The sequence below is a fragment of the Maylandia zebra genome, linkage group LG13 (genome assembly GCF_041146795.1).
Source record: "Maylandia zebra isolate NMK-2024a linkage group LG13, Mzebra_GT3a, whole genome shotgun sequence".
Classification (NCBI taxonomy): Eukaryota; Metazoa; Chordata; class Actinopteri; order Cichliformes; family Cichlidae; genus Maylandia; species Maylandia zebra.
The window spans coordinates 10,748,044-10,775,270 of record NC_135179.1 but is presented as its reverse complement, the minus strand read 5'-3'; the positions used below and the strand labels follow the sequence as shown (position 1 = coordinate 10,775,270).

The 27,227-nt window shown below is 42.5% G+C and overlaps 2 protein-coding genes across 40 annotated transcripts in view; one reads left to right on the top strand and one right to left on the bottom strand.

Moving 5' to 3' along the window:
• The window catches only part of ccdc88ab (coiled-coil domain containing 88Ab), a 63,848-nt gene extending 47,369 nt beyond the window's left edge, over positions 1-16,479 (top strand). The window contains exons 19-39 of one of the 8 annotated variants that reach the window (XM_076891513.1): positions 388-666; positions 916-1,040; positions 1,281-1,419; positions 2,085-2,261; positions 2,348-2,509; positions 3,748-4,025; positions 4,190-4,333; positions 4,455-4,641; positions 4,764-4,909; positions 5,045-5,137; positions 5,467-5,666; positions 5,970-6,017; positions 7,586-7,663; positions 9,622-9,858; positions 9,980-10,033; positions 10,833-10,919; positions 11,548-11,637; positions 11,991-12,271; positions 12,457-12,910; positions 14,704-14,809; positions 15,596-16,479. In XM_076891513.1, coding sequence (XP_076747628.1) covers positions 388-666; positions 916-1,040; positions 1,281-1,419; positions 2,085-2,261; positions 2,348-2,509; positions 3,748-4,025; positions 4,190-4,333; positions 4,455-4,641; positions 4,764-4,909; positions 5,045-5,137; positions 5,467-5,666; positions 5,970-6,017; positions 7,586-7,663; positions 9,622-9,858; positions 9,980-10,033; positions 10,833-10,919; positions 11,548-11,637; positions 11,991-12,271; positions 12,457-12,910; positions 14,704-14,759 — 3,315 coding nt within the window. In that variant the 3' untranslated portion in view covers positions 14,760-14,809; positions 15,596-16,479. Of the gene's footprint in view, positions 1-387; positions 667-915; positions 1,041-1,280; positions 1,420-2,084; positions 2,262-2,347; positions 2,510-3,747; positions 4,026-4,189; positions 4,334-4,454; positions 4,642-4,763; positions 4,910-5,044; positions 5,138-5,466; positions 5,667-5,969; positions 6,018-7,585; positions 7,664-9,621; positions 9,859-9,979; positions 10,034-10,832; positions 10,920-11,547; positions 11,638-11,990; positions 12,272-12,456; positions 14,810-15,457 lie in introns of all 8 variants that reach the window. The other 7 variants (XM_076891512.1, XM_076891506.1, XM_076891507.1 and 4 more) reach the window with 7 other exon arrangements.
• Positions 16,480-17,625: 1,146 nt separating this feature from the next.
• The window catches only part of camk2g2 (calcium/calmodulin-dependent protein kinase (CaM kinase) II gamma 2), an 83,037-nt gene continuing 73,435 nt past the window's right edge, over positions 17,626-27,227 (bottom strand). For 14 of the 32 annotated variants that reach the window (XM_004570058.4, XM_004570059.3, XM_004570060.4 and 11 more), the window contains 4 exons: positions 24,507-24,582; positions 23,147-23,241; positions 22,437-22,688; positions 17,626-21,353 (listed from right to left, as the gene is read on the bottom strand). In XM_004570058.4, coding sequence (XP_004570115.1) covers positions 22,456-22,688; positions 23,147-23,241; positions 24,507-24,582 — 404 coding nt within the window. In that variant the 3' untranslated portion in view covers positions 17,626-21,353; positions 22,437-22,455. Of the gene's footprint in view, positions 21,354-22,436; positions 22,689-23,146; positions 23,242-24,506; positions 24,583-25,290; positions 25,420-25,716; positions 25,822-27,227 lie in introns of all 32 variants that reach the window. The other 18 variants (XM_004570045.3, XM_004570046.3, XM_004570047.3 and 15 more) reach the window with 2 other exon arrangements.

The window sequence follows — 27,227 nt, the reverse complement described above, 5'->3', positions numbered from 1 at the left end:
CAGTTATTTGTCCAGCTCAAATATATGGCAACTAGTGGGACAGCTTTAGGCGTCTGTTACTTTTGTTGGCATTGATTAATGGGGTCAGTCACACTGGCTCAAAAAATGTAGTTTCAGCAGACTGAATTCTCCTAAATAAATCAAAAAAGTGAAAAATGATCTGGTGCTTAAGGAGCATTGTACTGCCGCTCTGATTCTTTTTAGTTTATTTTGAAATTATAGCGCGATTCCCAGCTGAGTTGGATTAACCCAGATTATTTGTCGTATACATTTTTGGCCTTTTGAGCAAATCTTTGTCCAAGTTCAGCCAAACAAGGCATTTAGACAAAGAGTAATCCCAAATCATATTTAACCATCTGCTCTCCATTACATTCGTTTCTCCTCCAGAACAAGGCTCTGGAGTTGGAAAGCTCCCAGCTAGAGAAAGACAAAAAGCTCCTGGAAAAGGAGAACAAGCGACTGAGGCAGCAGGCTGAGATCCGCGACTCAAAGCTGGATGATAGCAACCAGCGCATCACTACCCTGGAGAAGGAAAATCGGACAATGGGCAAGGAGATGATCTTTTTCAGGGACTCCTGTACGAGAGTCAAGGACCTGGAAAGGGAGAAAAAGGAGCTGGTCAAACAGGCCACGATCGATAAGAAGACCCTTGTCACGCTCAGAGAGGTAAAAATAGCTGTTAGACTATCAGACATCTGCAAATATTATCTCAAAACATATTAAACCTCTTGATTTATATATTGTAGAGGCCATTCATTGTGTATTGAAACAAATATTGATAGAATTAAGAATTTGTGATTAAAAATTTGTTTTTATATCCCTTTTAATAAACCTTGCAACCAATTTGATTGGGTTATTTTTAATAATATGTCTGTTGCTAATATGGAATTCAAAAGCATGTAATTGTGTGTTTAGGAGCTTGTGAGTGAGAAGCTGCGGACTCAGCAGATGACCAATGATCTTGAGAAACTGACCCATGAGTTAGAAAAAATTGGACTGAACAAAGAGAGGCTCCTGCATGACGAGAGCTCAGACGACAGGTGAATATTATATCTGCACACAAAAGCTAAACCATCCTCAGATTCAGCTCGTATGAGAAGCCTGTCAGCTTGCTTGGAATCAGAATTATTACAAAGCACAATCACTAAAGTTAAGGCTTAAAATGAATCAAGTCTGGTGAGGTGTAAATGACATGCTTTGATTTTAAACAGCGTTTCTTTCACAAACTCACTTTGCAAAAACAAACACTCGTCTGGACTGACCTGAACCTTTATCGTCAGGTTTAAGCTCCTGGAAACCAAACTGGAGTCGACCCTGAAATCAACTCTGGAGATCAAAGAGGAGAAAATTGCTGCACTTGAGGCAAGACTGCAGGAGTCCTCCAACCTTAACCAGCAGCTTCGCCAGGAGCTGAAAACGGTTTGTAACACAACCAATGAATTTTTTAAAAATATGGATTTGTATCTGTGAGTCTGCCGTCTTCTGCTTATCTAAAGTGGAGTTGTGCTGGCAGCAGGTTGACGAGACTATTCCAGATGTCATTCTCTCCAGCCACACTCTAGTTCTTTCTGGGCAATCCCAAAGCATTCCCGAACTCCCCAGCCTGTTCTGTCTCTTGAGGCCTCCCATCTGGCATCCTAACTAGATGCCTGAACCATGTCAACTGGCTCCTTTTTAAAAAAAAATACTTTAATATAAAACTTGTTCATTTACAGATGTTTAGCATTGCCACATTAAAGAAAACCCCATTATTAAAAACTTGAATATGCTTGCTTGTCCACTTGAGATCAGCGTGTCCCAGCATCTTTCTCGTACACTCAAACGCTAGAAACAATGAAAACATCGAAGACTTGTCAAGGCCGATGCATTATTTATTTTATCCACTCTTCGTTTCTGTCTGCACTTTATCTATTTATAAGGGCTGATGTGCTATAGGAGATGTCTGCTTTCCTTCAGGGAGGTGTTTGTATTTTGAACCTGCTGACACAAATCTAATCCAAAGCTGTGAAAAAACATGAGCCATGAACAGGCGGTCGCAGGAATTGAAATGTTTAATTTTGTTGACTTACTATTTTCATCCCCAGGTGAAGAAAAACTACGAGGCGCTCCGGCAGAGAGAGGAGGAGGAGAGGATGGTGCAGAGCTCGCCCCCTAAAGTGGGGGAAGACCCTCAGGCTGTCAGTAAATGGGAGAAAGAAAGCCATGAAGCAACCAGAGAACTGCTGAAAGTCAAAGACAGACTCATTGAAGTGGAGAGGAATGTAAGTTTAGATACTGTCAGGAATGAATTATGTTGTGAATTTTGGTTCTATATTTTCCTGTCTAATATCATGTGTCGTCTTCCCAGAATGCTACTCTGCAGGCTGAGAAGGTGGCCCTGAGGAGCCAACTCAAACAACTGGAAACCCAAAACTCCAACCTGCAGGCTCAGATAGTGGCTGTGCAGAGGCAGACGGCCTCTTTACAGGAGAACAATACAACGCTACAGACGCAGAATGCCAAACTACAGGTAATCCCGTCACACCTCTCACAGCTTGGTGTGTGTTTATGGGGAATTTTTCACACTTCTTTGTGAAGTCAGAGAATGATACATGTTGGAACAGGATGGGGCCGTCCCCAAACTGTTACCTCAAAGTTAGGAGGATGAAATTGTCCAAAAAGTCTTTGTATGCTGAAACGTTAAGAGTTTCTTTCACTGAAACTAAAGGGCTGGGCCCAGCTCCCAAAGAACAGCCCTACACCAAAATCCCGCATCACCCAAACTTTATACTTGTCTCAGTGCAGTCAGGCAAGTACCGTTCTTCTGGCAACCGCCAAACTCATCCATCGGATTGCCAGACTGAGAATCGTGATTCATCACTCCTGAGAACACGCCTGCACTGCTCTATAGTCCAATGGTGGAGTGCTTTGCACCACTGCATCCAACCATTTTTTCTGTCTGGTGAAGTAAGGCTTGAATGCAGCTGCTATGCCATTAAAACCCTTTCCATGAAGCTCTCTACTCAGTTCTTGAGAACAGAGAGTTTGGGTTCTGTAGCAATTGACTTTGCAGAAAGCTGGCAACCATGCATATAGTAGGCAACAGAGCTTTGTTAGCCGTTCTGACTTGGATGGCACTGCATCGTGCCTTTATAGCCTCCACTGTGTACTGCCCTGTTTGCACTGTTGCCTTGCCCGGCTGCTTAGCTCTCTGCTCTGGATTTACACTTGTCCTCCCTGTTTGGCAGTAATTCAAACCCTTCTTAAGGGTGGAGGGATTTACACAGTAGCTATTTCTCTGTTTGCATGTGTTGCTTTGAATTGGGCACTGTTTGAGGACATTTGTATGTGGGGTGGGCTAGAGGTAGTTAAGTTTTTTTAAAAAAAAGGTAGAAATTGTAGCAACACCAGGACTCCGTGTGTGTGTGTGTGTGTGTGTGTGTGTGTGTGTGTGTGTGTTCATAGTGTGAATAAACACAGTAGTCATGTCTGTAGAGGGATTTGAGAACTGGGTGCTGCTGTGATCATAAAGGAAAACATGTAAAGAAACAGCTTTCATGCTGATGTTTTGTAGTATTTTGAAGCAGGAGAGCAGGTTGAGGGAAGAGTGCCCCCTACAGACCAAAGCCCCATCAGCTACTGCTTCCAAGTTCTTTGATGTTTGATTTAAGGGGCTTAATGCTGTTCTTATTCACACGCCACACATCACTCTTATCACCTCTTTGCGTAATATGTCCTTTTCTCCCTCTGCCTTTGTCCTCTTTTTAGGTGGAAAACTCAACTCTGAGCTCACAGAGCGCATCCCTGATGGCCCAGAACGCCCAGCTGCAGACCCAGCAGAGCAGTGTGGAAGGAGAGCGTGAAGGAGCGCTGAGGGAGAAAGAGGAGCTGAGAGCTACCTATGAACTGCTGCTGCGCGATCACGAGAAGCTGGCAGCGCTCCACGAGAGGCAGGCAGCCGAATATGAAGCGCTGATCGGCAAGCACGGTGGGCTGAAGACCTCCCACAAGAGCCTGGAACAGCAGCACAGGGACTTGGAGGACAAGTGAGATGTGGTTTAGGAGCTTGGGATGGGCACATGTTCAAGTCTAATTGCAGCTTAAGTCTCATTTGTGACTTTAGTTTGTAGTTTGGCCGCCTTTTGCAAGGAAATATGGTCCTGGACCTAACGACATAAGTGTTAAGGTGTGTGTCTGTTTGCGTATGTAGGTACAAACAGCTCTTGCAGAGAAAGGGGGAGCTGGAGGAGCTGGAGAAGAATCTGAAGGAGCAGCAGGAAAAGATGGCCCTGGAGAATCAGACCCACCAAGCTACAGCTGACCAGTACAAACTGCTCAAAGAGGAAAATGATAGGTCAGCTCAACCTTTTTTCCATAACCTTAAACATTATGCTCACATTAGCACTAATTCATCAAAGGGACTGAATTAAATCAATGAGGCCGTATACCAAGGAGTCGATTTTCTCTCTCCTCAGGTTGAATAGCACCTATCGTCAGCTCTTGAAGGACAATGAAAATCTCCAGCTGGACCATAAAAACCTAAAGAGCCAGTTGAACAGTGCAAAGCTGGACCAAACCAAGCTGGAGGCTGAGTTTTCTAAACTGAAGGAGCAGTACCAGCAGCTGGACATCACCTCCACCAAGCTAACCAACCAGTGTGAGGTAATGAGTCTCTCTTCTCTTCCCTTCAGGTTTTCTCATGGTGTCTACCTTTTTAATGTATCATATTTCAAAATACTGCTTCTAAAGCCAAATATGAATGTATCTGTCTATGTTTGTGTTAGTTGTTGAGCCAGCTGAAGGGAAACTTGGAGGAAGAGAACCGTCACCTGTTGGACCAAATCCAGACTTTGATGTTACAAAATCGCACACTGCTGGAGCAGACCATGGAGAGCAAGGACCTGTTCCACGTAGAGCAAAGACAATACATGTAAAACTCACAAAGAAATATGCCAGAACCATGTATCTGTGTTTGTAAATGCAAATATGCTGCCTTTATGTTTAGAGTGTATGCATTCTTGTCTGCTTTTACTGTGCTTTTATCTTCTCGTCGTCCAACCTTCAGAGATAAGCTGAATGAGCTGAGGAGGCAGAAGGAGAAGTTGGAGGAGAAGATCATGGACCAGTACAAGTTCTATGACCCTTCACCTCCACGCAGGTGCATAATTTGTTTCCTTTAAATGACATAAAATTGAGTCAAATTGGTAAAGTTCTGCATACATGCTGTCTTATATTTTGAGATGGAAAAGCAGTGCAGCATCAGGAAGGGAGTGCATCAAATATTTATTACCTGCAGAGCATCATACAGCTGTATAGTGAAAAAATTTTTTCTTAACCCTGATAGTCATTTGGGCTTTTGGCCTAAAATAAAATTTCAAATGCATCTAGCCTTATATATCCTTTATATGATTATGTATTGATTTTTTTAAAATTCTATTTCCTTTTGTTCGTCTGTTATTGAGTGTCTGTCTCATCTCTGCTTTACAGGCGCGGCAACTGGATTACTCTAAAGATGAAGAAGCTGATCAAGCCGAAGAGCCGGGACAGGATCCGGTCTCTCACACTGACTCCATCTCGATCAGAGTTTGGAGACAGTTTTCTGATGTTTCCCCAGGACAGCCAGGACAGCTCATCCATAGGCTCGGGCACCAACTCGCTAGATGACACGCTCTCACACATGAGCAGCAGTGAGTCTGAAAGAACCAAACACACACAAGATTGCACAGTTATAGTTTCAACCATCACTGAAGGAACTTCTTTTAATGTGTTCACAATATTTTTTTGTTACAAAGAGAAGGGAAACTCTTAAAATACTGTTTTGTAGTACACACAGAATTAGTGAAACATTTGCTAACAGCTTTAATTTGATGCTGAACTTTCTTCACTGACACATAATGGCCTACTTTGTGAGTGTGGCTTTGTATGCCTGAGTGACTGAATGGGTCTTCCCTCCTAACTGCTCCTTTGCTTCTTTATATCTCTCTGCAAAGGGAGGAGAGGGCAGCAGTCTCATGCCCAAGTGCAGGGTTCCTCCAATGGTATGCTGCGGATGGGGAGGGTGGGAGGGGTTTGTGACCCGACTGTCACGTCTTTCAGGGCATGTTTTTGTGAGTCCATTGTCCATATCACTCAGCTGTCGTAGACATTACGGCTGAGCTGTGCAGGCTGACTCTTGACCTCAGACCTGGTTAAAGATGCAGAAGCATTTCTTGTGTTTGAAACAAATTGAGGTGCACTCAGTCAGCTGCTACCAATGCTATTAAACTCAATCACTGAAGAATAGTACTATTTTATGTAGTTACTGGCATGTCCACCATTTCTGAAGAAAAGTCGCTTTAACACTTTCGCTTCGTGTCACTGGAGTCATTGTCATTTGCTAAGCTGTAAGATTTAATATCTTGGAATTTGCAGAATAATTTGGACTACATATATGTTGCCAGCATACTCGCTCAAGGTCGAGCTGAATCAAGTGCACCTCATGGTTTAAATATTGGAGAAAAAAAAAATCTAATCCCAAGATGCTTTGCTCTCTGTAACCTGTCGATCTGTTCAGCTCACTCGTAAATAAGAAACGTCCTGTATCATAGCATCGTAGATATTAAAAGGTGCAATGCGTTGCCTGGTTATCGCGACCTGGCTTGGTTGGTTGTTTTCAGTTGTACTGACATTAACTGTAATCACCAAGAAACAACTAAGCCACATATTTCTGCTATGTAGCACAAAGTTGTCAGTTAGTGTAATGAATCTGTTTTTCACAACACACAAGATAAGAGGTAGCCTTTAACAACCATGTAGTAACATTTGCTAAAACACTTGCGTACAGTACAGAAATTACACAGTCGAGTGTGCTGGAACAGCAGCTATAAACCTCTCATTCTTTGAGGTTCTTGGGAAAGTCTTTGCTGGAAACACTGTAGTGCTGTTTTTTGCTGTTAACCTGCCCCTTCTTGTTCTCCTGATTGCACCCTTTAATAATTTTCATCTTGTCGTCTCATCTAGGTGTGGAATGTGTTGTGTTGTGTACAGAATGTAATGCCTGGAAATAAGTTGAGAATGTAATATACAGTGGTCAAAACCATTAACATGAGAATGTGCGGATGATGCTGATTGTGTGCAGGAGACGGTGTGTGTTTTGCATAATGTGTGTCTGTTTTTCTATTGTTTACACAATGTAGTTTTATACAAAAGCCTGCCCTTAAATACAGAACATATAGAAAGTCAGTGGAAGGCATTTCAGTCCATCCAAAGGGCATCCAATAATGTGTGTGTGTATATTTTTAATAATATGGAGAGAATTTGTATAGATTGAAATACCTTACACTTGACTAACCATCTAATAGGCTCTCTAATATTATAATCCACATGTTTTTAAAGTCATATATTATAGTTGTTGTTGTGTCTGTTGCAGTGTTGTCTGTTGTCCAGTTAAGGTGTCCAGGAGTTCAGCTCTCTCTCCCCTGGTTCTGTTTGTGACAACATTAACCACATCCCTCTGTTCTGCCCTTCTTTTCTTTCTTTTATTTTGCTTTTCCTTCACCTCCCTCCTGGTCTTACTCTGTCGCTCTCTTCCCTCCCTACCTGTCTGTCTCTGGCTGTGATCGGACAGCTATAAAAAGGTTGCCTTTCATGAGGAACAGATCCAAGGACAAAGACAAGGCCAAGGCCATCTACCGGCGCTCCATGTGTAAGATCTCTGTTAGCTGCCACGCTAGCCTTCATCTGCCTCCTCTCCCTCCTCTTGTCGCGCTAGGAGAAACAAAGGAGGAGCAGTCACTGATGTCAGGGTGGCGGTGGTGAGGGACTTCAGTTTTCAGTCACATCTGCAGAATTCAGTGTTTAAAACTCCAGAGTTTTATCATCCATGTTTTAGAGATGTCTGCAAAGGACCTACCAGAGGATCAATTTTTAAATTCTTTATAGAATTTATCCCATCCCCCTGCCGCTCTGCTATACCTGGTGACATCAGTGACTTGTCCTTAAAATTTTTTCCTAGTAATCCCCACCCATCCCATCACTTCTGCCGCCACGTCTGCCGCCGCCACTTTCTCCTGTAGAGTATCTTCCAAGTCTTTACTCACTTTCCTCTCACTATTTGCAGATGAATGATTAACACAACCTTAACACTAACTTTAGTGTTTGTTAGGGCTAAACTATAGGAACAGTGGTGATTTATTTTTTTCTGTTTTCTTTTGTTTCATTTTCACCTCTGGACCAAAACCATGTCATTTGGTCACTTACAGTAATGTGCAATGGGCAGCTTTCTTGTGTGCTTTGTGGTTTTATTTTGTTTGTGTATGCTGAATGAAAGGCCGTGTGTGTGTGTGAGAGAGAGAGGGTGTGTGTTCAGGTGAGACAGCGGGAAAGACTGTGGGTTTGCCTTTCATGCGCCTGAGAAATGTGTGCTCCCGTCTTTGATTACAGCATGACAAAGAAAATCACTAAGTGCTTGATCATCGCTCGCACTCACCATGGAGGACTTGAAATGGAGCCTTTATTCTGTCTCTCTCCCTCCGTCTGTCTCTCTCTCTTCTCTGTCAGCGTGCTGCATTTCAGATCTTATTCTGCTGACATGGGCTTGCCTCGCTCTGATTTATTTATTTTTGTGTGTGTGTGTGTGTGCACAGCACCACCGCCGTCGCTCAGAGCAGCTTTGCATGTTTCCATGCTTCTTCTTCGCTGTCGGCTCAGTAATCAAAGTGCATAGAGACGGTCAGGGATGTCAAAAAGTGTCTGGCTGTGACCGACCGTGCACTTTGGTTGATATGTTGTTGGCTTTTAAAATATTATTATTATTATAATGCTGTATGCCTGCAAGTGCATTGAGTTTTAAAAGGCTTGGACCTGTTATTCTATAGCATGAATTTATTATTGAATATTGACTTATATCCACTGATAATTATAGTCTAGATCTGCCCTGTCAGAGTCCTTCGAGAAGCAAGTCTCAGCACTGGGTAGCCATTTTGAAAAGCCTCTGTACAGATGTTTATTGCTATCATCTAAATGAAAGCCGAGAGAAGTTATAGTTCTGTCTGTGCACAGTTTCAAAACGTTACAGCTTTGCTAATGGCTCAGTGCTGACACAACTTCTCACATGATCTGTGCTCTTCTCGTTTCAGCACAGCCAATTCATGATACAGTATTACAGCGCATCTTTGCTAAGATAATGAATATGAGACGTGCTTTTCTTATATGAAACTTAAACATGATTGGCTAATGTATTTTCCATTTTGTCAGTTGATTTGCTCTGCTGGGGCAGCAGCAGGATAACCGCCACCTTTGCTTTTACAGAATCCTTTTAGATTATTGAAGGATTCTTTGAGGCCACGTCTGTTTCCTGTAATGTCTCTAGGCACATTCCCAATGGTAACTTAGCCTTTGTCTCCAAGAGGGACCTAGATGAGTGTCCTGTGTACAAAAAAATGTTGTAAAAAAATCTTTGCAAGGTTGTTCTTCCATCGTAAGCATATTTTAGCGACCAGTTTCTCTGATTTTAGTTTGCCTTTAAAGTCTAGATGGATTAAATTGAGACTTCTGTAAGATAAAATGGCTATAAATCCTGAGCCATTACTTGAGGTAAGATTATATGTATTAAAATGTCTAATCTCAGTTTTTTTTTTCTTCATGCCAACCCATCCATCCTAGCTATGAATGACCTGCTTCAGACCATGGCAATGGCAGGTGGTCCTGAGGCTCAGTGGGCGGGCAGCAGTGAGAATCTAGACGGGGCTGAAGCCGGAGATGCCAACATGACGGGCAGCAGCAGGCGCAGCGGGCAGCGCATGAAGGAACTCGCCTTTTCCACCAATGCCATTGATTGTGCCACCCTCACCCTGCCTAGTTCAAGTCACAGTAGAGCCAAGCACAGGCTTCAGGTCAAAGGTCAGGATGCCTGTTTGTGGAAATACATTGTGTTAATTTCCTCATTGCATTTAGTTGACGAAATTTGTTCAGAACAGAGTGAAAAGAAGCCGTAGCATGACTGCACCCTTTATCTCAACAGACAATGCCTCCTGCGAGGATGTCGCCGGCTCATTGGATGATCCCAAGAGTCAAGGTAGAGTAAAGCTTCACACGACATCAGCACGAAACTGTGTCAAAGAAAAGCGCCTGCAGTCTCTCAGCACCAGGCTGGAATCTAACGGCCCCTTAAACAAGAAATGAGGGGGGGAAAAAACAGGTCATGTCCTCAGGAGTCCCACTGATAATCTTTGGGCTGCCTTCCTGCACTTTGATTAAGCTTGATTTAGAGTTAGATGGGAGCAAAAGAGACGGGGAGAGGGAGACAGATCAGCCTTTGCTGAAAGCAGGATTGACTTTAATACAGGCGCTAGGGTGTTATCCAGGGCAGTTAATCTGGATCCAGGCAACACTTGATCAGGTCTGTGTCGCTTTAATGTAGATGACCCAGTTGCTAAACAGCCACAAAACTACTGGCACACATTCCTTAAGTTAGGTCTACAGACAGATTTCTCTTGTTGTGCTTGAGTGCTGCAAACATCTGCACTTTTGATGGTCAATAAACTGGTTCCACAGGATATTGTTCCCAGAATGAGAGAGAGAGAGACTATAGTGAGACTCATTTCCCACCTCATCACTGTAATGGTTGAAGGACGCCCAGTCTCACTCACACACCGGATGTTGCTCAGAATGTATGAGCCATTAGGTCATCGGATGTTGTAGACACTAATGGTAGTTTGAGACGTGTATTGATTTTTTTCCCCCCTCCCCCAGACTCTGTAAAAAAATTTTTGTTTCCATCTGCGTTTCATTAAACTTTATTATTTTTGAGCAGTATTGAGTTGTCATGTTACCCTTTAGGTGTGTTGCATTGTATTTTTTTTGTTTGTTATCAGGGCCACAGAGGTATATGTCTCCCTGCCATTTGAATCGTTGTGCTGTTGGTCTGAGCGCTGTGTGCAGAGTGTCCTGTAGCATCTGTAGTAAGTGACAGTTACTCAGGACTGAGGATCACTGTGGGGCCACAAGCAATCCGCTGGTTTCTGACTCTGATACTGATCTGTAACATTGGGGTTGATTTGAAATTCTAATTTGGTGTCAAGCATGTCGTGAAAACCGGTTTGAGATGATTTCACGGTCACTGGTTTTCAGTTGGGGCTGTCCCTGTCAGCACTGGAAAGAGCAAGTTCATGTTGTCTTCACACCTTTCCTTTTACTCTTTGTCTTCCTTCTCAGTTCCTAACATGGCCTGTCATTTCCTCTTTAATTACTAACAGACTCACACTTGTATCGTCAGTCACTTCCCCTTTATTGGTGGGAAATCGTTCCTTATATTTGGGTGTCCCTGCCGTCTCTGTCAGTAGTTCCTTTGTTTATTGAATGGACATATTGGGGCTGCAGCCTGGCATTGAGCCACCTTTCCTGTCCCTCTGCCTGGCATGTGCCATCTGCTCCCCCAGCAGGAGATGTTCTGTCAGGGTGTTGGCGTCCGTATACGTGTTACTCCTTGCGTTGGTGCATGTTGGTGTGGATACATGTAAGCGTGTACAGATATAACTCCTAACTGTGAATGTATGTGTGCATGTGTCTTACCTCTCGTCCCTTACCCAGCCGCCAGACCCTCCAGTCTTCATAGCAACAGGACCACCAGTAGTAATAGTAACAATAACTCCCACCTCACTTCTCCTCTGGAGGGCAAAGGTATGCTCCTCCTTTCCTCTTCCTCTGCTCCTATCCACTTGTTACTCTTGTCTTCTTCTTTTGCTCCCTTTCATCTCGTTTCTCTCATCATTTCTCAAAAAATTAATTTTTTTTTCTCGCGCAAAAATGTGATCAAGTTGGTTTGGTTCAACTTTAAGCCATTCTCTTTTCTTCATTGGGTAGAAAGCAATAAGTCATGATGGTAATAAAATTAGATCTGAGTTAAATTATGAGATTGTTTTTTCAATATAATGCTTTTTAAATTGCATGGTGTGTTCTGAAAGTGTGGGGTAGTCTGATCACTACTAATGCAATCAGAAATCTTGTAATCCATGCCTCCCCTCGTCCTGCAGGCACATTGAACGGCAGTCTGAGCAGGCCTCACAGCGAGAGCAGCGGCGAGTTCAGCCTGAGTCTGGACCAGGAGGTGTGGTCCAGCTGCGGCAGCAGCCCCGTCCAGCAGCCCACCTCCTCACGCTCCTCCCACCAGAGCCCCCTGCAGCTGCGCAGATCTCTTGACCCATCCGCCGCCGCGGGCAGCGCGGTCCAGTCCCAGATCAGGAAGACGGGATCCCCAGGGAACGAGGTGCTTTCCCTGCAGCAGTTCCTGGATGAGGGTATTGATCCTGCAGAGGTGAGGCCTGAAATTCTGCTATAAGTGCTGTTCTTAGATTTATTGGATTACAGCCTACATATGAAGTGGACTAAAATCAAACATGTTCTTCTTTATTAGTCAGTTCAGATAACGTTTGGAGTTGGACGTGAATTGTTTCCATTGTTATTTGTTCTGTCCTTAATGCTGTTTGCTGTCTTTTGTAGTCTGGCAGTCAGGAGAACCTCACTGTAGACTCTCCTCGCCTCTCCACCTCCTCTGAGCACGGCCAGAAAGAACGCACTGTCACAAAGGGCCGGGGCATACTGCGCTCGTCCAGCGGAAAGGCAGCAGCAGTCAGCGCTGACCGGCCTCCGAGGTCTTCCGGACAACCAGGACGACCTTCCCTGCGGAAGGCCGAGAGCACACGCGTGAAAGGCTCCGCCCCGATCCGCGCCAGCCTGTCTTCACAGGGCAAAGCGACCTCTGTCTCCGAACGGCTCGATTCAGCCTCCTCCACCCTGCCCCGGGCCAGCAGTGTCATCTCCACTGCTGAAGGTACCACACGGCGTACCAGCATCCACGACCTGCTGTCCAAGGACAACCGGCAGCCCATTTCGGTTGACGCTCCTGCTGCTGCTGCTTCCACCAGGGCTGGGCTACGCTCGCAGCCCACACCCAGTGAGTACCACCCCAACAGCACCAACCTTAAGGGACCCCTCACCACCATCACCCCCATGCCCAAGTCAGTCAGCTTACCTTGCAATAGCTCGGAGGACCCCGACCTCTCCACCCTTGAGTCTTTCCTCGGCCCTTCCTTCACTGTAGAATCTGTATTCATGGACTCCATCTTTAGTGAGTCAGCAGACAAAAACCTCCCCTTCCTTTCTCTTAACCCCACCTTAGTCAGCAACATCAGCGGGCCTCCTGTTACAAATAAGACCCACCCTCCTCCTGTGCCGCATCACATTCGCACCCAAAACCAGACCCCCCACAGCCAATCAAACGGCCAGGTGAGATCCAGCGAGGGTGTTGATCAGAGTTGTGTAAATAATCCGGATCAGTCACTGAGCCCAGAGGAGAGGGAGTCTCTGTGGTACGAGTACGGCTGTATCTAAATGACGGGGAGGTTTCTGGTTTGCTGATTTTAATACTTGACTTGAAGAGGGAGGAACAAAAGGATGGATAAAGAGCAAAGCCATTTCCTCTGCATGTATTTGTCAGAGTACTGTCTGTCTCTGTGTGGTGTATGTGGGTCATTTTTCCCTGTTTGCTATGGTGCTGATTGGTGACTTTACTTTCATTTTTAATATTTTTTAACCCCCATTTTCTTTTCTATGATGCGGGACTTTGACTGTTCTTCCGTCCAATACCCTTTCACACATTATTTTTACCTCATCAGATAAGTTTTACCTGGCTAACATTATACTATTATCTGCTGCAGTGAGGTGATACATTTTATCTTGGGAATGAGAAGAAATAGAGAATTATCTAAAGCTTTCATGTGAGGCCAGAACACACAGAGCAAGTCGGTTCAAGTCACACCAGGAATCATAAAAACAGCAGGAAAAGCTTTTTTTTTTTATTTTTTATAATGAGCATAATGAGCAAAGCATTCTGGGGCAATTTCTACATAGTAAAGTCAGATAATAGGTTCACTTTGCATTTTCTGTTTATTATGGTGATTCTTGGCAAGTCCCACTTTTCACCTCCTAAATTGCATGGCTTTGTTTTGTCTGTTTGACCTGAAACTTTCATTTGGATTGCTGTGATCAAAATGGTTTTCATCAGTTTGTTTCTTATGATGGTGTGTGCTGTTTGTTTTTTACATTTGATATCTTTTCTGTTTTTCTTTGCTGTGTACACGTTCACTGGAGTGTTTGCTCCCCTCTGCAAATGGATTAATATGATCTGGTGGATCTAAGCTGACCTCCTGGGCTGGTGACAAAATGATGAAGCTTCATTCCCAAAACAATCAGGGCGGCATTTTTAGTTTGAAACGTGAAAGTTGACGGAGAGGACACAGAATACAGCATGGCAATAGTGATTTGGTTTCACGCAGTTTATGATTGTTTGGGGGTATTTTAATTATTTTTTTTAGAACGTGGAGTTGATACTGTAAGTTGATTCATTTGAGGTTGTTTTGTGAATGAAGCGAACATCATTCCTTTTGGTATTTTCTCCTGACACGCCACAAGTTGGATAACTTGAGGTGATATTTGAGACTGACCTATCTTGTATAGACTGCTATCATTAAGTTATAATCAAAGACGAGCACTACATGTTGTGCCAATACTAGTTGAACTGCCTGTATCTACGTCCTTATTTATTTCTGCTTTTGTACTCTTTAGTTGCTGTTTTGAAGTTGCTATATTGTATTTATCTTGATTCAAAGTATCCGCAGGTATGAAGTAAATGAAAATGGTCTGTCATCACTCTGCAGATGTAACATAAGCGTTGCCTTTGTCCTACAGATGTGGAGGGCAGAAAGTCTAAAAGCAGGAGCGGGGAGCCGCAGCAAAGCTGCTAAACCCTGTCCCCCCCACCCTCGTCTGTCTGCTACCATGCTGTGAGCGCGTGGTGAGTGAGCGAGCGGGAGGAAAAGGGGGAGGGGGGTGGGGAGGGTGGGGTCAGTCTTGTCTCCATGGGAACCTAAAACATGGTGTAACAGATGTCGTCCATCCTGCTGTGCGCTTGCTTTCCCCTGCTTCTCTAAGCTGTTACCCTTCTCCCTCACTGTCCTGTCCATCCCCTCACTGTCACTGTGGTGCCAAACGCCTGTTCAAGGAGCCTGATGAGACCCGTCTGCATGGCATATGGGCCATTTTACCGTGTAGCTCTCAGTGTATGCTGCTTCCCCCCCCCCCCTTGGATCTCAAATCCCTCGACAAGACGAGCCATTCGGCTCCAGCAGCTCACCGTTTCCCACTCCTTCATAAAGCATCTCATGCTGTTGGCGACTGCTGAGTGAAGAAGTCGGTGTTTGCAGGCTGCTTATTGTTGCTGCATGGCTTTGGTGTAGCGCTCAAATCCTTCCCTCTTGCATGTAGATCCAGGCGTCCTTCTGTGTTCCCTTGTCACGTCTCTGTCTTTGCTGGTACAGCTTCTGATCTCTAACTTTCTCCTTTGTCTGTTTTCCATCTCCTTTCCTCCTTTTATTTTTCTCAACTTTCTTGTCATCTTTCTTTTCCTATTCTCTCTACTCCTCTTTGCTTGCTTGGGACTCAGAGAAAGGTGGCCTTGGAGCTGTGTGTCTGAAGCCTAGTAGGGTGAATCTGCTGAGACCGTCTACAGTGAGAAAAGATTGTAAAAGCCTGTCTCACCCCCCCCCCCCCCCCCCCCCCCCCCCTTTTTTTTTTAACCCAGGACACTTCAGTAGAGAAAAGTGGCTTCCTTCTCTGTTTTCTTCTTTCTTCCTTGAATCAAGGAAACAACTTAAAATTATTAGAAAATGTTACAGTGACAGTTTTTATTTGTTTTCTTTCCACTAAGACTCCAATGGCAGATTGCACTGCCACGTGTCCTTCAGTGTGACGGACAGTTAGACATGCACTAGTGTCTGTGGACTAAAATTAAAGTGCCAGTGTTCACACAACAGCCAACAGGGCAACCTTGAACCAGTGAGACAGACCTTCTTCTGCCCAGTGCCATGGTCATAAAACATTTTGTAACTGGGCAGAACGCACAAACAAAGACAACATGAAGCATGTCCGAAGAATCACAATCTGCATGGAGCAATCAGTCAATCATCCCGCTTCCTTTATCCAATCAAAGAGAACAGTGTTCAATGGAAACATGCCAGGATGCCAAATGGACTCGGACAGGAAGCCATGACAGCTTGATTGAGTGAAGGTAGTGTGAGAGAGAAGTAGAGACTTATCATGGGAGTGTTTCAGGTCACCTATAAGGCAGAGACACACCCTGAGAAAAACCCTACATGTAGTTCATCTTCACCCTTCATTTTCATTTCACCAAATGGCACTGAAGCATCTCATTTATCACTTCCATTGCTGCTCTAATCCAGAGAATAACTGTAAAAGCACAGTCTTTACATTCTAAAAAGACACTCCGTAAGGAAGCGTTTAATAAATCTGTCTGAAGTATAGGTGACCTGCGACCTGCCCAGTGCAAACGGAGCATGTGCAGACTTCTGTTGTGTTGAACATGTTGGCAGTGATGAGACCCAGTGTTTTCCTCCTTTTCCACTTTTACATGAATTCATTTGATGTAATTAAAATTCATCAAGACTACCTGTGTGCGCTCTTGGTTTGTGTGTGCATGTGTATATATAGTCGGGGTACTCTGTTATGAGAGTGTAGTCTAATACAACAGCGCTGCAGTGTGAATCGTGTTGGAGTTCTATTTGAGCTACTGTTTGTGGTCCTTTCCTTTTTCAAAGGTGAAACACAGCAACTCAAATGTAGTTCTTGCAGTACTTGGTTGTTTATCTTACTGCTGAATTACTCTTGATTTCTGAGTTATTACATTTAAGCAGAATTGGTGTGTGAGTAACTTTACACAGTCAGATTTAAATACCCCAAATATGTATAAAATAGCCAGTGCAATAGCTGGTGTAGATACGCATAGTTAAAAGTTAATGCAGTCTAGTACTGAAGTGCTGCAATAAATTTTACCATCATGATGTAGGCATGAAGGGAATAATTATGTAACAGACTTTGTTATAAAATATCCATTAATGGATAAAATGACGAGAAAGGAAGGGCTGCCTTTGTATAGAGGAGAGATATTAACGTCTTCACATGCAGCCAACTTCAAACCATCAAGTCAGTGATGGAATCGAACCTCATCCAGGCTCACTGATGGGAGAAGGATGACCAGGAGTCAGAGGTATGGTTCTTAAAGGCAAGTTGCGTATTTTCTGCTGCAAGCAGTAGTTAAAATGTTCTGCAGCGTGCTTGCAAATGATCCCTTCTTACTTATACTGATCATTTAAAAAAAGCCTCTAATTTTCTCTGAAAATAGAACATTGTGTTTGTCTCTCAGGGCCCATTTAACTTTAAAATATGCATGAAGACTGGACTTTGTTCCCTAATAGGCACATGGGAGGCAATGTAGGCTGAATAAAGGGATGGATGGTACAGAAATGGATGAACCAATATATTCTGTAATTTCATGTTACCTTTAACTACCAATAGACCTTAGAGTGGGTTGGGTAATGAACACATTTTAACCAATGTAAGTAACTTGCTATTAATCTCATTGCAGGCACAGTTTTCTCCAGTTATATATTAACATTGTTTATCTTGCAAATTTTTTTTACATTAACAGTAAAGCTTTGAATAAAAAAAAAACCACACTTTTTTTAATGTATGTTTATTAACTGTATGGTCATGCAAAAATCCAGCATCCAATTGAAACTCTGACATGTTTCCCCCTTTTCTTTTTTTTTTTCTTTTTTTTTTTTTTTTTATTGTAAGGTTACAATGCAATAAATTCACTTTCAAGGGGCACATAAAAGCTAAGGCTTTTGCTAATCTTTTAAGCATTTTAAAGCGATTTAACATCACTTGATTTTAACATCTCAGCCTTTTCATAACCTTGAGGATGCAAATAACATAGGTTTCCATTTCTTTATCAAGTAAACAGTGAAAAATTACCAGAAAGTAGACATGCATATTTCTTTCATTTGTAAAACTGCATATATAGTGTTGCTGTTAAAGATTGTGGTTTTTAAATTATCCTCTTTAAACATCTGTTTTAAGCCTTTCACAAATCTTTTCAGCTCCTCGGTTCACTCGGGTACACTCTTAACACATTTCACACATTTGCCAAAGTATTTGGAGAACCTGACTGCTGAACACAATAGGACTTTTGAAAGAATTCAAATGCAGGAAAGCTACTTAAAGTATAGGGAATCATTATTCTCTTATATGCATTTGGTGCTTTTTCCAAAGTTAATCTGTGCCCTAAAGTGATCAAACAGCTGATTTATCCAACAGCTGACATCAGCCAAGGAGAAATACGGATTATATGTGGTGTGACAGAAACTGGAAAACTGAGAAACCAAAACTAGATCTTCCGGTCTTTAATATTCTAGGTAAGGGTTCAAAAATTGAACGACTCACAGGTAAGTTTATACTTAACGTCGAGAAAAAGATTCTTTGAAACTGCACTAAAGTCGTGAGCAGACTCACTGTAAGGTCACAAACGTTGACGAATCACTGTTAACGTTTAACTTAAAACTTATTTGTTAAGCCTGTGCAGCTCACATATTAACATCAATGATGGCTCACTTGCAGCCTAACAAAAGCAGACCAGAGGTGAGTGCAAGGGCCCTAAAATAGTCAAAACTTAAAGGAATTCAGCCTTTAATATTTTTGGTTTTGCCTGAGCTTTCTCGGCTACAGCATATCAAAATATTTGAGTCTAGTTTGGTTTTGTCATAATTGACCAAAAAAAAAGCTTGATGTCAACTGTCCAAATACTCTGGCAAACTCTGATAAATTCTCCTCCTTCTAAGATAGTCGTTAAAGCCTAACTGTATTTTCCCCATTCCATTTAAACATTCTCATAAGCGTGGAAACGAGTGCACACACATACATACACGCGCACACACACAATGAAAGAAAAGCATCTCATCAACAAACAACTGAGCACAAATGGAACTACTGAACCATACAAAACATCACATAGTTTCAGTACTGGTTTTACAACGCTTCATTGTGGTGCAAAAAGTGGGAGGAGACACAGTTTTCATGGCATGTCAGATATGTCCACAGCACAGGCGCTTGATACAGTATGCTGGGGCTCACATATGATTTAAACGTATTTACTTTTTCTTTTTTCTACAGTCTGTTTACCGTGTTAGCGCACAGATATGCGATGGTCCGAAGCTTCGATGTGGTTTCTGCTCTTAGGTGACCACCAGCAACAGGACGGGTGGTGCATGAGTTACTATTAAGCGGCGCCGCACGGGACAGGACAGATAGCAAGCCTCACCCCTCCACTGGTACAAAGTCACACACTCACAAAGTTTCTACGACACAGTGCTGCAAAGGTTAACCACTGAAACACAGATATGGGTTTTTTTTGTCCTCCTAAAAGGCAGAATCTTTGATCTCATGTGCTTTCATGATGTGAATTCCAAAAATATTTAACAAGAAGAAATCTTTATCCCAACATTTCAGCATTCGGTGTGTGCAGTGATCTGTGTGTGAGGGGATGAATCTCCATTCAATTCAAACCCTTAATATTTTTAACCTCTGCATAAAACAAATGGAAAATATCAAAGATTAGATCAAAACACTAACAGCTACAACATTTACAACAGAATCTGACAAAAAAAACAAAACTAAACGGGGCCAAATTCACTGACTGCAGTTGATCAGCGAAGGTCCCAGAGCCCTCTAGCCAGTGTAGCCCTCTTCCCATCGTGCCTTTTTTAAAATTTCCTCCTGTCCATTCCCTCGGCTGCATTCCTTTTTAAACATGCTTTTTTTTTTTTTTTTTTTTTTAAATAATGCCAGGACTTCACACAGAAGTACAGCAAGCCAAGACTGACAATATACAAATTATTTCAAGAACACAATCAGAACAAGAGACAGGCATAAGGGTGACATCATCATCATCACACGTCGTGGTGCTACTAAGATGGTAGTACGAACTGGTTAGCGAAGGTCACGACAAATGTGGAGATTGTAAAAGGGAAGGAATGATGAAAGTAGAGTGGCAGAGGTAGGGTGAGAGGGAAGGATTTTGGCAAGCATAACCTGAAGTTGCAGAAAGGTTCACTCCCTCAGAAGAGCGACCACAACAGCATCGAGTCTTAAGTGTCTGTGCAAAAACAGTACAGGCCATCAGAGAGTTAAGATAAATCATGCTTCACATCAAATACACACACACATACACACAGACACAAACAAAACGAAACTAAAGAGTTAGATTGAGAGCATCCATGCTTTCAGACCAGGTAGTTTAGAGACGTGAGGAGCTTTAGACTTTGACCAATGGCGCTGCCTAGTGTTCCAATGCACACAGTGCAGGGCAGACAGATGGAGGCCTTCTGCAACTTCAGGATGAGCTGGCCTGGATGCCGTGTCTAAAGCTCAGGAGAGGCTCCACCTCAAAGGCTGGAGCACAGGGACTTTGTGTGTGTGTGTGTGTGTGTGTGTGTGTGTGTGCGCGCGCGCATGTTGCATGTGAATATGTTTGTATTTACAACACGGGACCAAATAAAACGAGAAAAAAAAAAAGCCGAAAACACCATCACACTCATCTTCAGCTCCCCTACCTACACCTCAGAAGTAAATCATGCCTCCCTCCACCCCCTTTTGTCCTATATAAATATCCATTTATACACAATTCTGTTAAATAAAAACCCTCTTGATTAAAAATGATTATTTTTTCCAACACAAAATACTTTAAAACAGTATCCCTCATTCAGGAGAAAACGTTTTTCAGAATACATATTACAAAAAGACAAAATAAAAATAAAGGTCCCTTCAGTAACACCTGAACCCCCTTAAAACATCGTGTGCAGATACTCAAATCTGACGCTTAAATCTGGTGTTAAATTCTAATATTAGTTGCTCCCGTTCCCATAAACCCCACCCACAAATACCTTACAACTCTAAAACGACTGGATTCAAACAGACGCTCTGAACAGAAATCACTTTTTCCCCAGACGTCCTCGCTGCCCCGGTCTCTGTGCGAAGTGTACTTATTTTTCATTTGTTATACATAATTTTGAACATGTTAATACTTTTCCACATGGCAGACGAACAAAGAGTGGGGAAATGAAGGCCATGGGAGAAAAGGATCGGGACAGCATCACCCCTGTGTTGCCACCAGAAGCATGCACCATCTGCAAAAAGGGGCTGACATCAGCTGGGCCCCAACATCATCTAGCTAGGGTTGGACTGGATTGGTGTTGGTCGGTGTGGTCGGTCATTCAGTCGAGCTTTTAAGATATGCTTTTTTTTTTTTTTTTTCCTTTTAATTTTTATTGTTTTTTGGTTTGTGGCTTTTTTTCTTTTTCTTTTTAAATTGTAAGGTATGTTTCCCACATTGGTGTTTTCCAAGCAGCCTCTTCCTGGGCAGGATCCAGACACCGCTCCGACCACGGAGAATAAATGCTCCCAATAGCTTTAGACTTCAGGCAAAGCTGGAAAAAGGAGAGCACTGCGGTTAGTGAGTAAGTTGTCTCGGGGTTGAGGATGAGAACTAAAGGACACAGAGCTTATGCTTTCCCACTGAGCCTGAGATCTGTGGACTCTTTTAAAAAGCAGATTAAAAACTAATCTTTTTAAACTATATTTTCTATCTCCTTGTCTTTGTTTTTAGCTATTTTCTGTGATAGTTATCTTGAAAAGCGCCACATAAATACACTAAGAATATTTTACTGTGTTATGGATTCTTCTCAGTTTCCACAGCTGGTGGACTGAATGCAGTGGGGAACACAGGGCATCCCTGTAAAAAGCCCCTTAATTTTTCTATTAAACTGACTTGTTTTCACTATTGTCTAAATACAGTAAAAGGAATATCACTCTTCTTTTACTTATACATATTACAGGGATAACTCAGTAGGTAGAGTGGTCGGCTTCCAATCCACTGACTGGCTACCCTGAGGTACCCCCGAGCAAGGTACACTGGCTGCCCACTGCTTCACTGAGTGAATGGGTTAAATGCAGAGAGGAATTTCCCCACAGGGATCAATAAAGTATTATCATTATTATTATATTGATGGACAACATGCTTCATATTGTATGCGACTCAGCTCTTTGCCTAATAACACTGAGTTTACTCAACAACTCTTAATATCTCTGATTACAATGAGTACCTTTAAACTCTGATGGATATCATTAAACTGTTGCACAGGCCTGCTTCTCTAATGTGCCACTAGAGTTTTAGGTGATCTAGCTTTAGCCGATGCTGTTGAAATTTTATACACAAAAACCAAAATAATGGAGTATCAGTTGTAGAAGTTGCCTAGTGACAGAAATAAAGTAGTTTGAATTAAAGTTGAATGCTAAAGTGTTTGATAATGTAGATGGGAGATGGACAAAAAGATTTCAGTGCTCTAAGTATTAAAAACTGCAATTTAGATTGATGCTGCACACCAAAAATCATTAAAGAACCCAATAACCTGTGCGAAGACATTTTGCAGTCCACATTAATGCTTTTATGCGGCATTGAACTGTTATTGCACCTTTCAGGCTGTCGTATTGAGGTGGTGGCATCACCTTACCTGGGCCTGAGTTCTCAGTTCACTGCAGGGGTGCCGCTGGCGCCCCTGAGCAGTGGAAGTGCACATTGAGCCATTTGGCGTCACGGCGATGCCACACACGAGTCTCCTCAGACTGGCAGGAACGCGGCCGTCCCTGACCGTCTATGTACTGCGTCAGACGAATGTAGGCGATGCAGGCGGCATCCTCGCCGATCAGATGGACGTGGGGGTTGAGGATGGTGGTGTGCACCGGTTTGCTGTTTTTACTCAGAACTATGATGGAAAAATGCAAAATGCATTAACTTAATTTGTAAAGGTAGAATTGACACATTGTAGTGTTTATGGCTTTAATGTCCCAGCTGCATTTATTCCATATATTTTTATTAATTTAATATTTTCTTTAATTCATTGGATTCACCACTTCAAAACACTGATGATCTGCTAGATTTTAGATTGTAAATTGGACAAATGTTGTTATTAAATTAAAAGAAAAGAGAAAAAGAGGAAGCAAAGCTTGCAGATTCTACAACTTTAAAAATTTATTGCAGTCTTAAATTAGAGGGTAGAGAGATCCAACATGTTTGGTTACATTTGACCATTAAATGAAAACTTTAGTAAATGAACATATCACTGTATGCTAAACTCTTGTTAGCAAATGCCAACTATATTGCCCCTGTGGATTCAAAGGGCTCAAGAACTGAAGGAAAAATCCACTAAATCAAGTAACTTACGATTCTCAAAGTAGAACTTGTGAAAGTCCATTCCCTCGACCAAGTTTCCAAGGGCCTCCGGTTCAAAAGAAGTTAGTCCTGGATCACAGATTCTCCTGTGAGGAAAAATCAATCAAGAGAATCCTCACGTGAACAATGACAAAGAGTAAAATCTGCAAATGTGACCAAAAAATAAAAGGAGAAATTCATAGTAATCTACAGCACTGTGAAAAAGTCCTGAGCTGTCTCTAATTTCTTGCTAGGAAAATGGGCTCAATCTTTTACATGTTTAAACATGTACAAAAATGCAGCGTATAAGGCAGAAACAGAGTTTGTATAAGCTTGAACAACCTAAAGTCAATATTTGGTATGACCACCTTTACTCTTTAACATAGCCTGAACCTTAATGCAAGCTTTCTTGCAATTTCTCCTGGAATAGTTCTCCAGGCATCTTGAAAGAAACTTAAGGCTCTTCTTTGGATGTTGGCTGCCTTTTGTACCTTTCTCTGACAAGGTGATCTCAAACTGCTTCAGTGATGTTGAGGTCCAGGCTCTGGGGAGGCCAATCCATGGCTGAAAGTGCTCCATAGTGTGTTTTCTATTCAGGTATGCTTTTACTGCACTGACAGTGCAAATGAAGCTGTTGCCAATCAGATACTTTCCCGATGGAAATACATGGTAGATCAGACTCTGATGGCCTCACTATTGAACCTCTTTCCTAACCTCCTCCATTCATTCTGATGACAAGTTGAACCAAAAATGTCAAATTTGGATTCATAGTAAAGATGAGGCATCTCTCAGGTTCTGTGTCAGGTCTTTCAAATACTGTTCATCTCTTGTAGATACATTTTTAAGTTTGCCACTTCTTGTTTTTGTCCAACACTTATCAATCTTTTATGGACACACTGCACACCCTTCTGAGATGCAACACATTTGCAGCTAATAGCTCTTTGTGCTTATAGCTCTTTTTTTTATTCTTGTGTAACTATGTTATTGATGGCATTTTCCTTAAATTCAACACAAGAAATGGGAACAAACTGTATTTTTGTCACCTGCTGCTATAAACAAAGTGCCTAAAGATAAAATTTTCAGTTGGTTCTCTGCTAAGTTGTCTGTGTAGACACTTCATATGTGAATGATTCACAAGTGAGTGTTAAGTGGCTTAATACAGCAAGGAAAAGCCCCCACCCCCCAAAACATTCCTTTCAAAACGGTCGCATACTGGACTGAAAAAAGCATCTAAGCTTTGAAAGACCTCGAGACAGCCTGAAGAACTATTGCTCAATTAGTGGTACTAGCTCAAAACTTTAGCACAGAGCTGTAAGAGTACTTGAACACTGATGACACACAAAATACTATTGATTTATATATAAAAACTTACGTGTAAGCCTCAAAATCGCCATTGTTGATGGCTTCAATCAGCTGTTCAGTCATCTTTATTATCTCCTGTTTACGAGCTGCAAGCAGAGAGAGGAGGAGGTGGTGGGAAGAGGAGGGCGGGCACACAAGAGGTCACAGATTGTCAGGGATCATTTGGAGGCTGAACATGCACATCCACGTCGCATGCTTTCCCTCAACTTACTGCCTGACATTTGAAATAAGCTCTACACACGGGAACACCGCCTCTGGTATAAATGACAGTGACATTTAAGGTCACCCAAACACATCACATACTTCAATACTGAACACAGAATCAAGAGTATTTGAAGCTGTATGCAATGTTCAACAGGCCACTGAACCCTGAAATCTCTAAAACAAACACCTAAGCTAACTTCTCTCGACTGAAGGAATTCCAAAAATATTTCACAAACAAAACCTAACATTTACTACAGTTTTTGAATTTGAGAACACCAAAAAATACTGCACAAGGTTAATCATCATCAAAAACACCAGTTATTAAACTGAATCTGTAGCAGAGATGATCACAAAGCCACTAACTCCATGTACGCACTCACAGCGTAATCAGCAGAGATTTTCACAGACCAGACTTTATGGATTCTCATGTTGTAAATGACATCAGCTAACATGCAGCAGCTAAGCCAGAACGTCCAGCAAAACTCAGACCTGCATGTCCATAAAGTCTTCTGTCAACAAATGACGCACAGTTTGAACAAAAGGCTTTCGGAGCCTTTGCACAAACACACCAAAACCTGCCTGTCACTTACTCTGCTGCAGGTTGCTGCTGCCTGTGGGGGGTGAAAGAGTGAACTCTGGTGCAGGACACGAGCTCTGAGCTGGGCTGGGCTGAGCTACAGGAACACTGGGGCTGCTAACAGCCTCCTGCAGGGGACCAGCTGCAGGTAGATACAGTCATCCCGGTAAAATAAGGTTATATACATGACTTTGCAATATATGAAATAGTGGGTTGAAGAAGTTGGATACAGATATAGTACAGAAGGGAAGCAGTAAACTGTAGTTATATTAGAGCGCCAGTAGATGGCAGCACAGTAGGGCTGGAAATGGTACAAGCGCCGGTGATGGCTCGAAGTTTTACCGCCATAATGTCTTGAAATATTGTTGTCTGGTGTGGCAGGAAAAGGCCAGAAAGGTCAGAGCTGAGAGGCGAATCAGGTGAACTGCAGCTGACTTACAGGTGAGCGGTGGGCACTGAGGAGACGGGGTCTGCGCCTGCTCCTCAATAGTGCTGGACTGTGTTAACCCTGCACTGTCTGTACTGGTAGAGTCACTGGTGGCCGCTGCTCTCATCACAGGACACACATACAAACAAACATACAGAAACATGCTGATTGGCAGGCCACAGGGTGTTCCTAAAATCTGAGAGGAACTCATCATTTGTCCATCCATTAATCCACCTTAAACTCACTGGCTGCCAGTGTCAATCACATCTTTGAAAGGTATGCAATTCTAAGCCTCACGTAAACCAAAGGAAATCAGCAAATCATCAAGTTTATTGAATGCTATACTGCAAAATGACTTCTCTATTAGCTGGCTAAATGTTTTGGCACTACAAGCTATTGCTGCGCATATTATCACACAACGCAAGATAAAAAGAGTGACACAAAGAGCTGATCTGCAACATAGAAACCAGCTGCACAAACCAGAAACTACAAAGAAACACAAGCTGGACATGACAAACGCGCTACACTTGTGCTCTGAAGTGAGCGCGCTTTCAGCATTAAGACACAGCAGCCTGATGTCTAATTTCAGAGATTAATTTTGAAATGAGAAAGATCACACACAACACAACCTTCAACAATGGAATTTATTACTGGCCTCAAATGTGCAGCAAATACCAGGACAAAATGGCATACGATTCTGCAGCAACGGTTTAATTACAGTTGGTTTTAGGAGACTGCAGCACAACTAAGTTTAAAGTGAAGAGTTTTAGTTCATCGTGTTGCAGAAGATTGGAAATCTGAACACAATCTGCTTGATATATCTTATTTGTTCTTTATCTTTAAGGCCTTTCCTGTTTTCTTCTTGTGTTTTGTGTTAGACACAAGCTCTTCTTACTGTTCACTTGAAGCACTTAAAACCACAAGTCAATTTTACCATAGTCACACATCACTTTATTCTACGTATTTACGCATTTCTATCTATACTCTATTCACAACTCCAGCCAATTTAATATGCATGTCTTTGTCCGGATTACCAGATGGAAACACAGCAAGAGCCCGGAGATTCAACCCCAGAATGTTCTTGCTGTGAAGGGATGGTGCAAACCACTGCGCACAACCTGAAGATTTAACATCCAGCCTTGTAGACAAAAGAGCTAACACTAATCAAGCAGATTCTTTCATCCAACAAATTATAAAAGCATTCAAACTCAGAGATAGACAATAGAGACATGATAAACAAAGGCATCTTGATTGCATGTTAGTGATGCTTTTTAAGATCAAGTGGTAGTAAATCCATGAACATCGCCTTAAGTAACAGGATTAACTCCTTTCTGGTAAGCTGCAGGTAGCTCTGTGCTACTTCTTTCAACTGAGAAACCTTAAAAGGTCATCCCTGAGGCTGAAGATAGCTTAATTAAAGGCTTAAGTGGTGTTTGATGGCAGCATACACACACTTACGCAAACAACAATCGAAATGAGGCAAAGATACCGTCACGTGGAACACACAACAGTGAGCTTTGGAG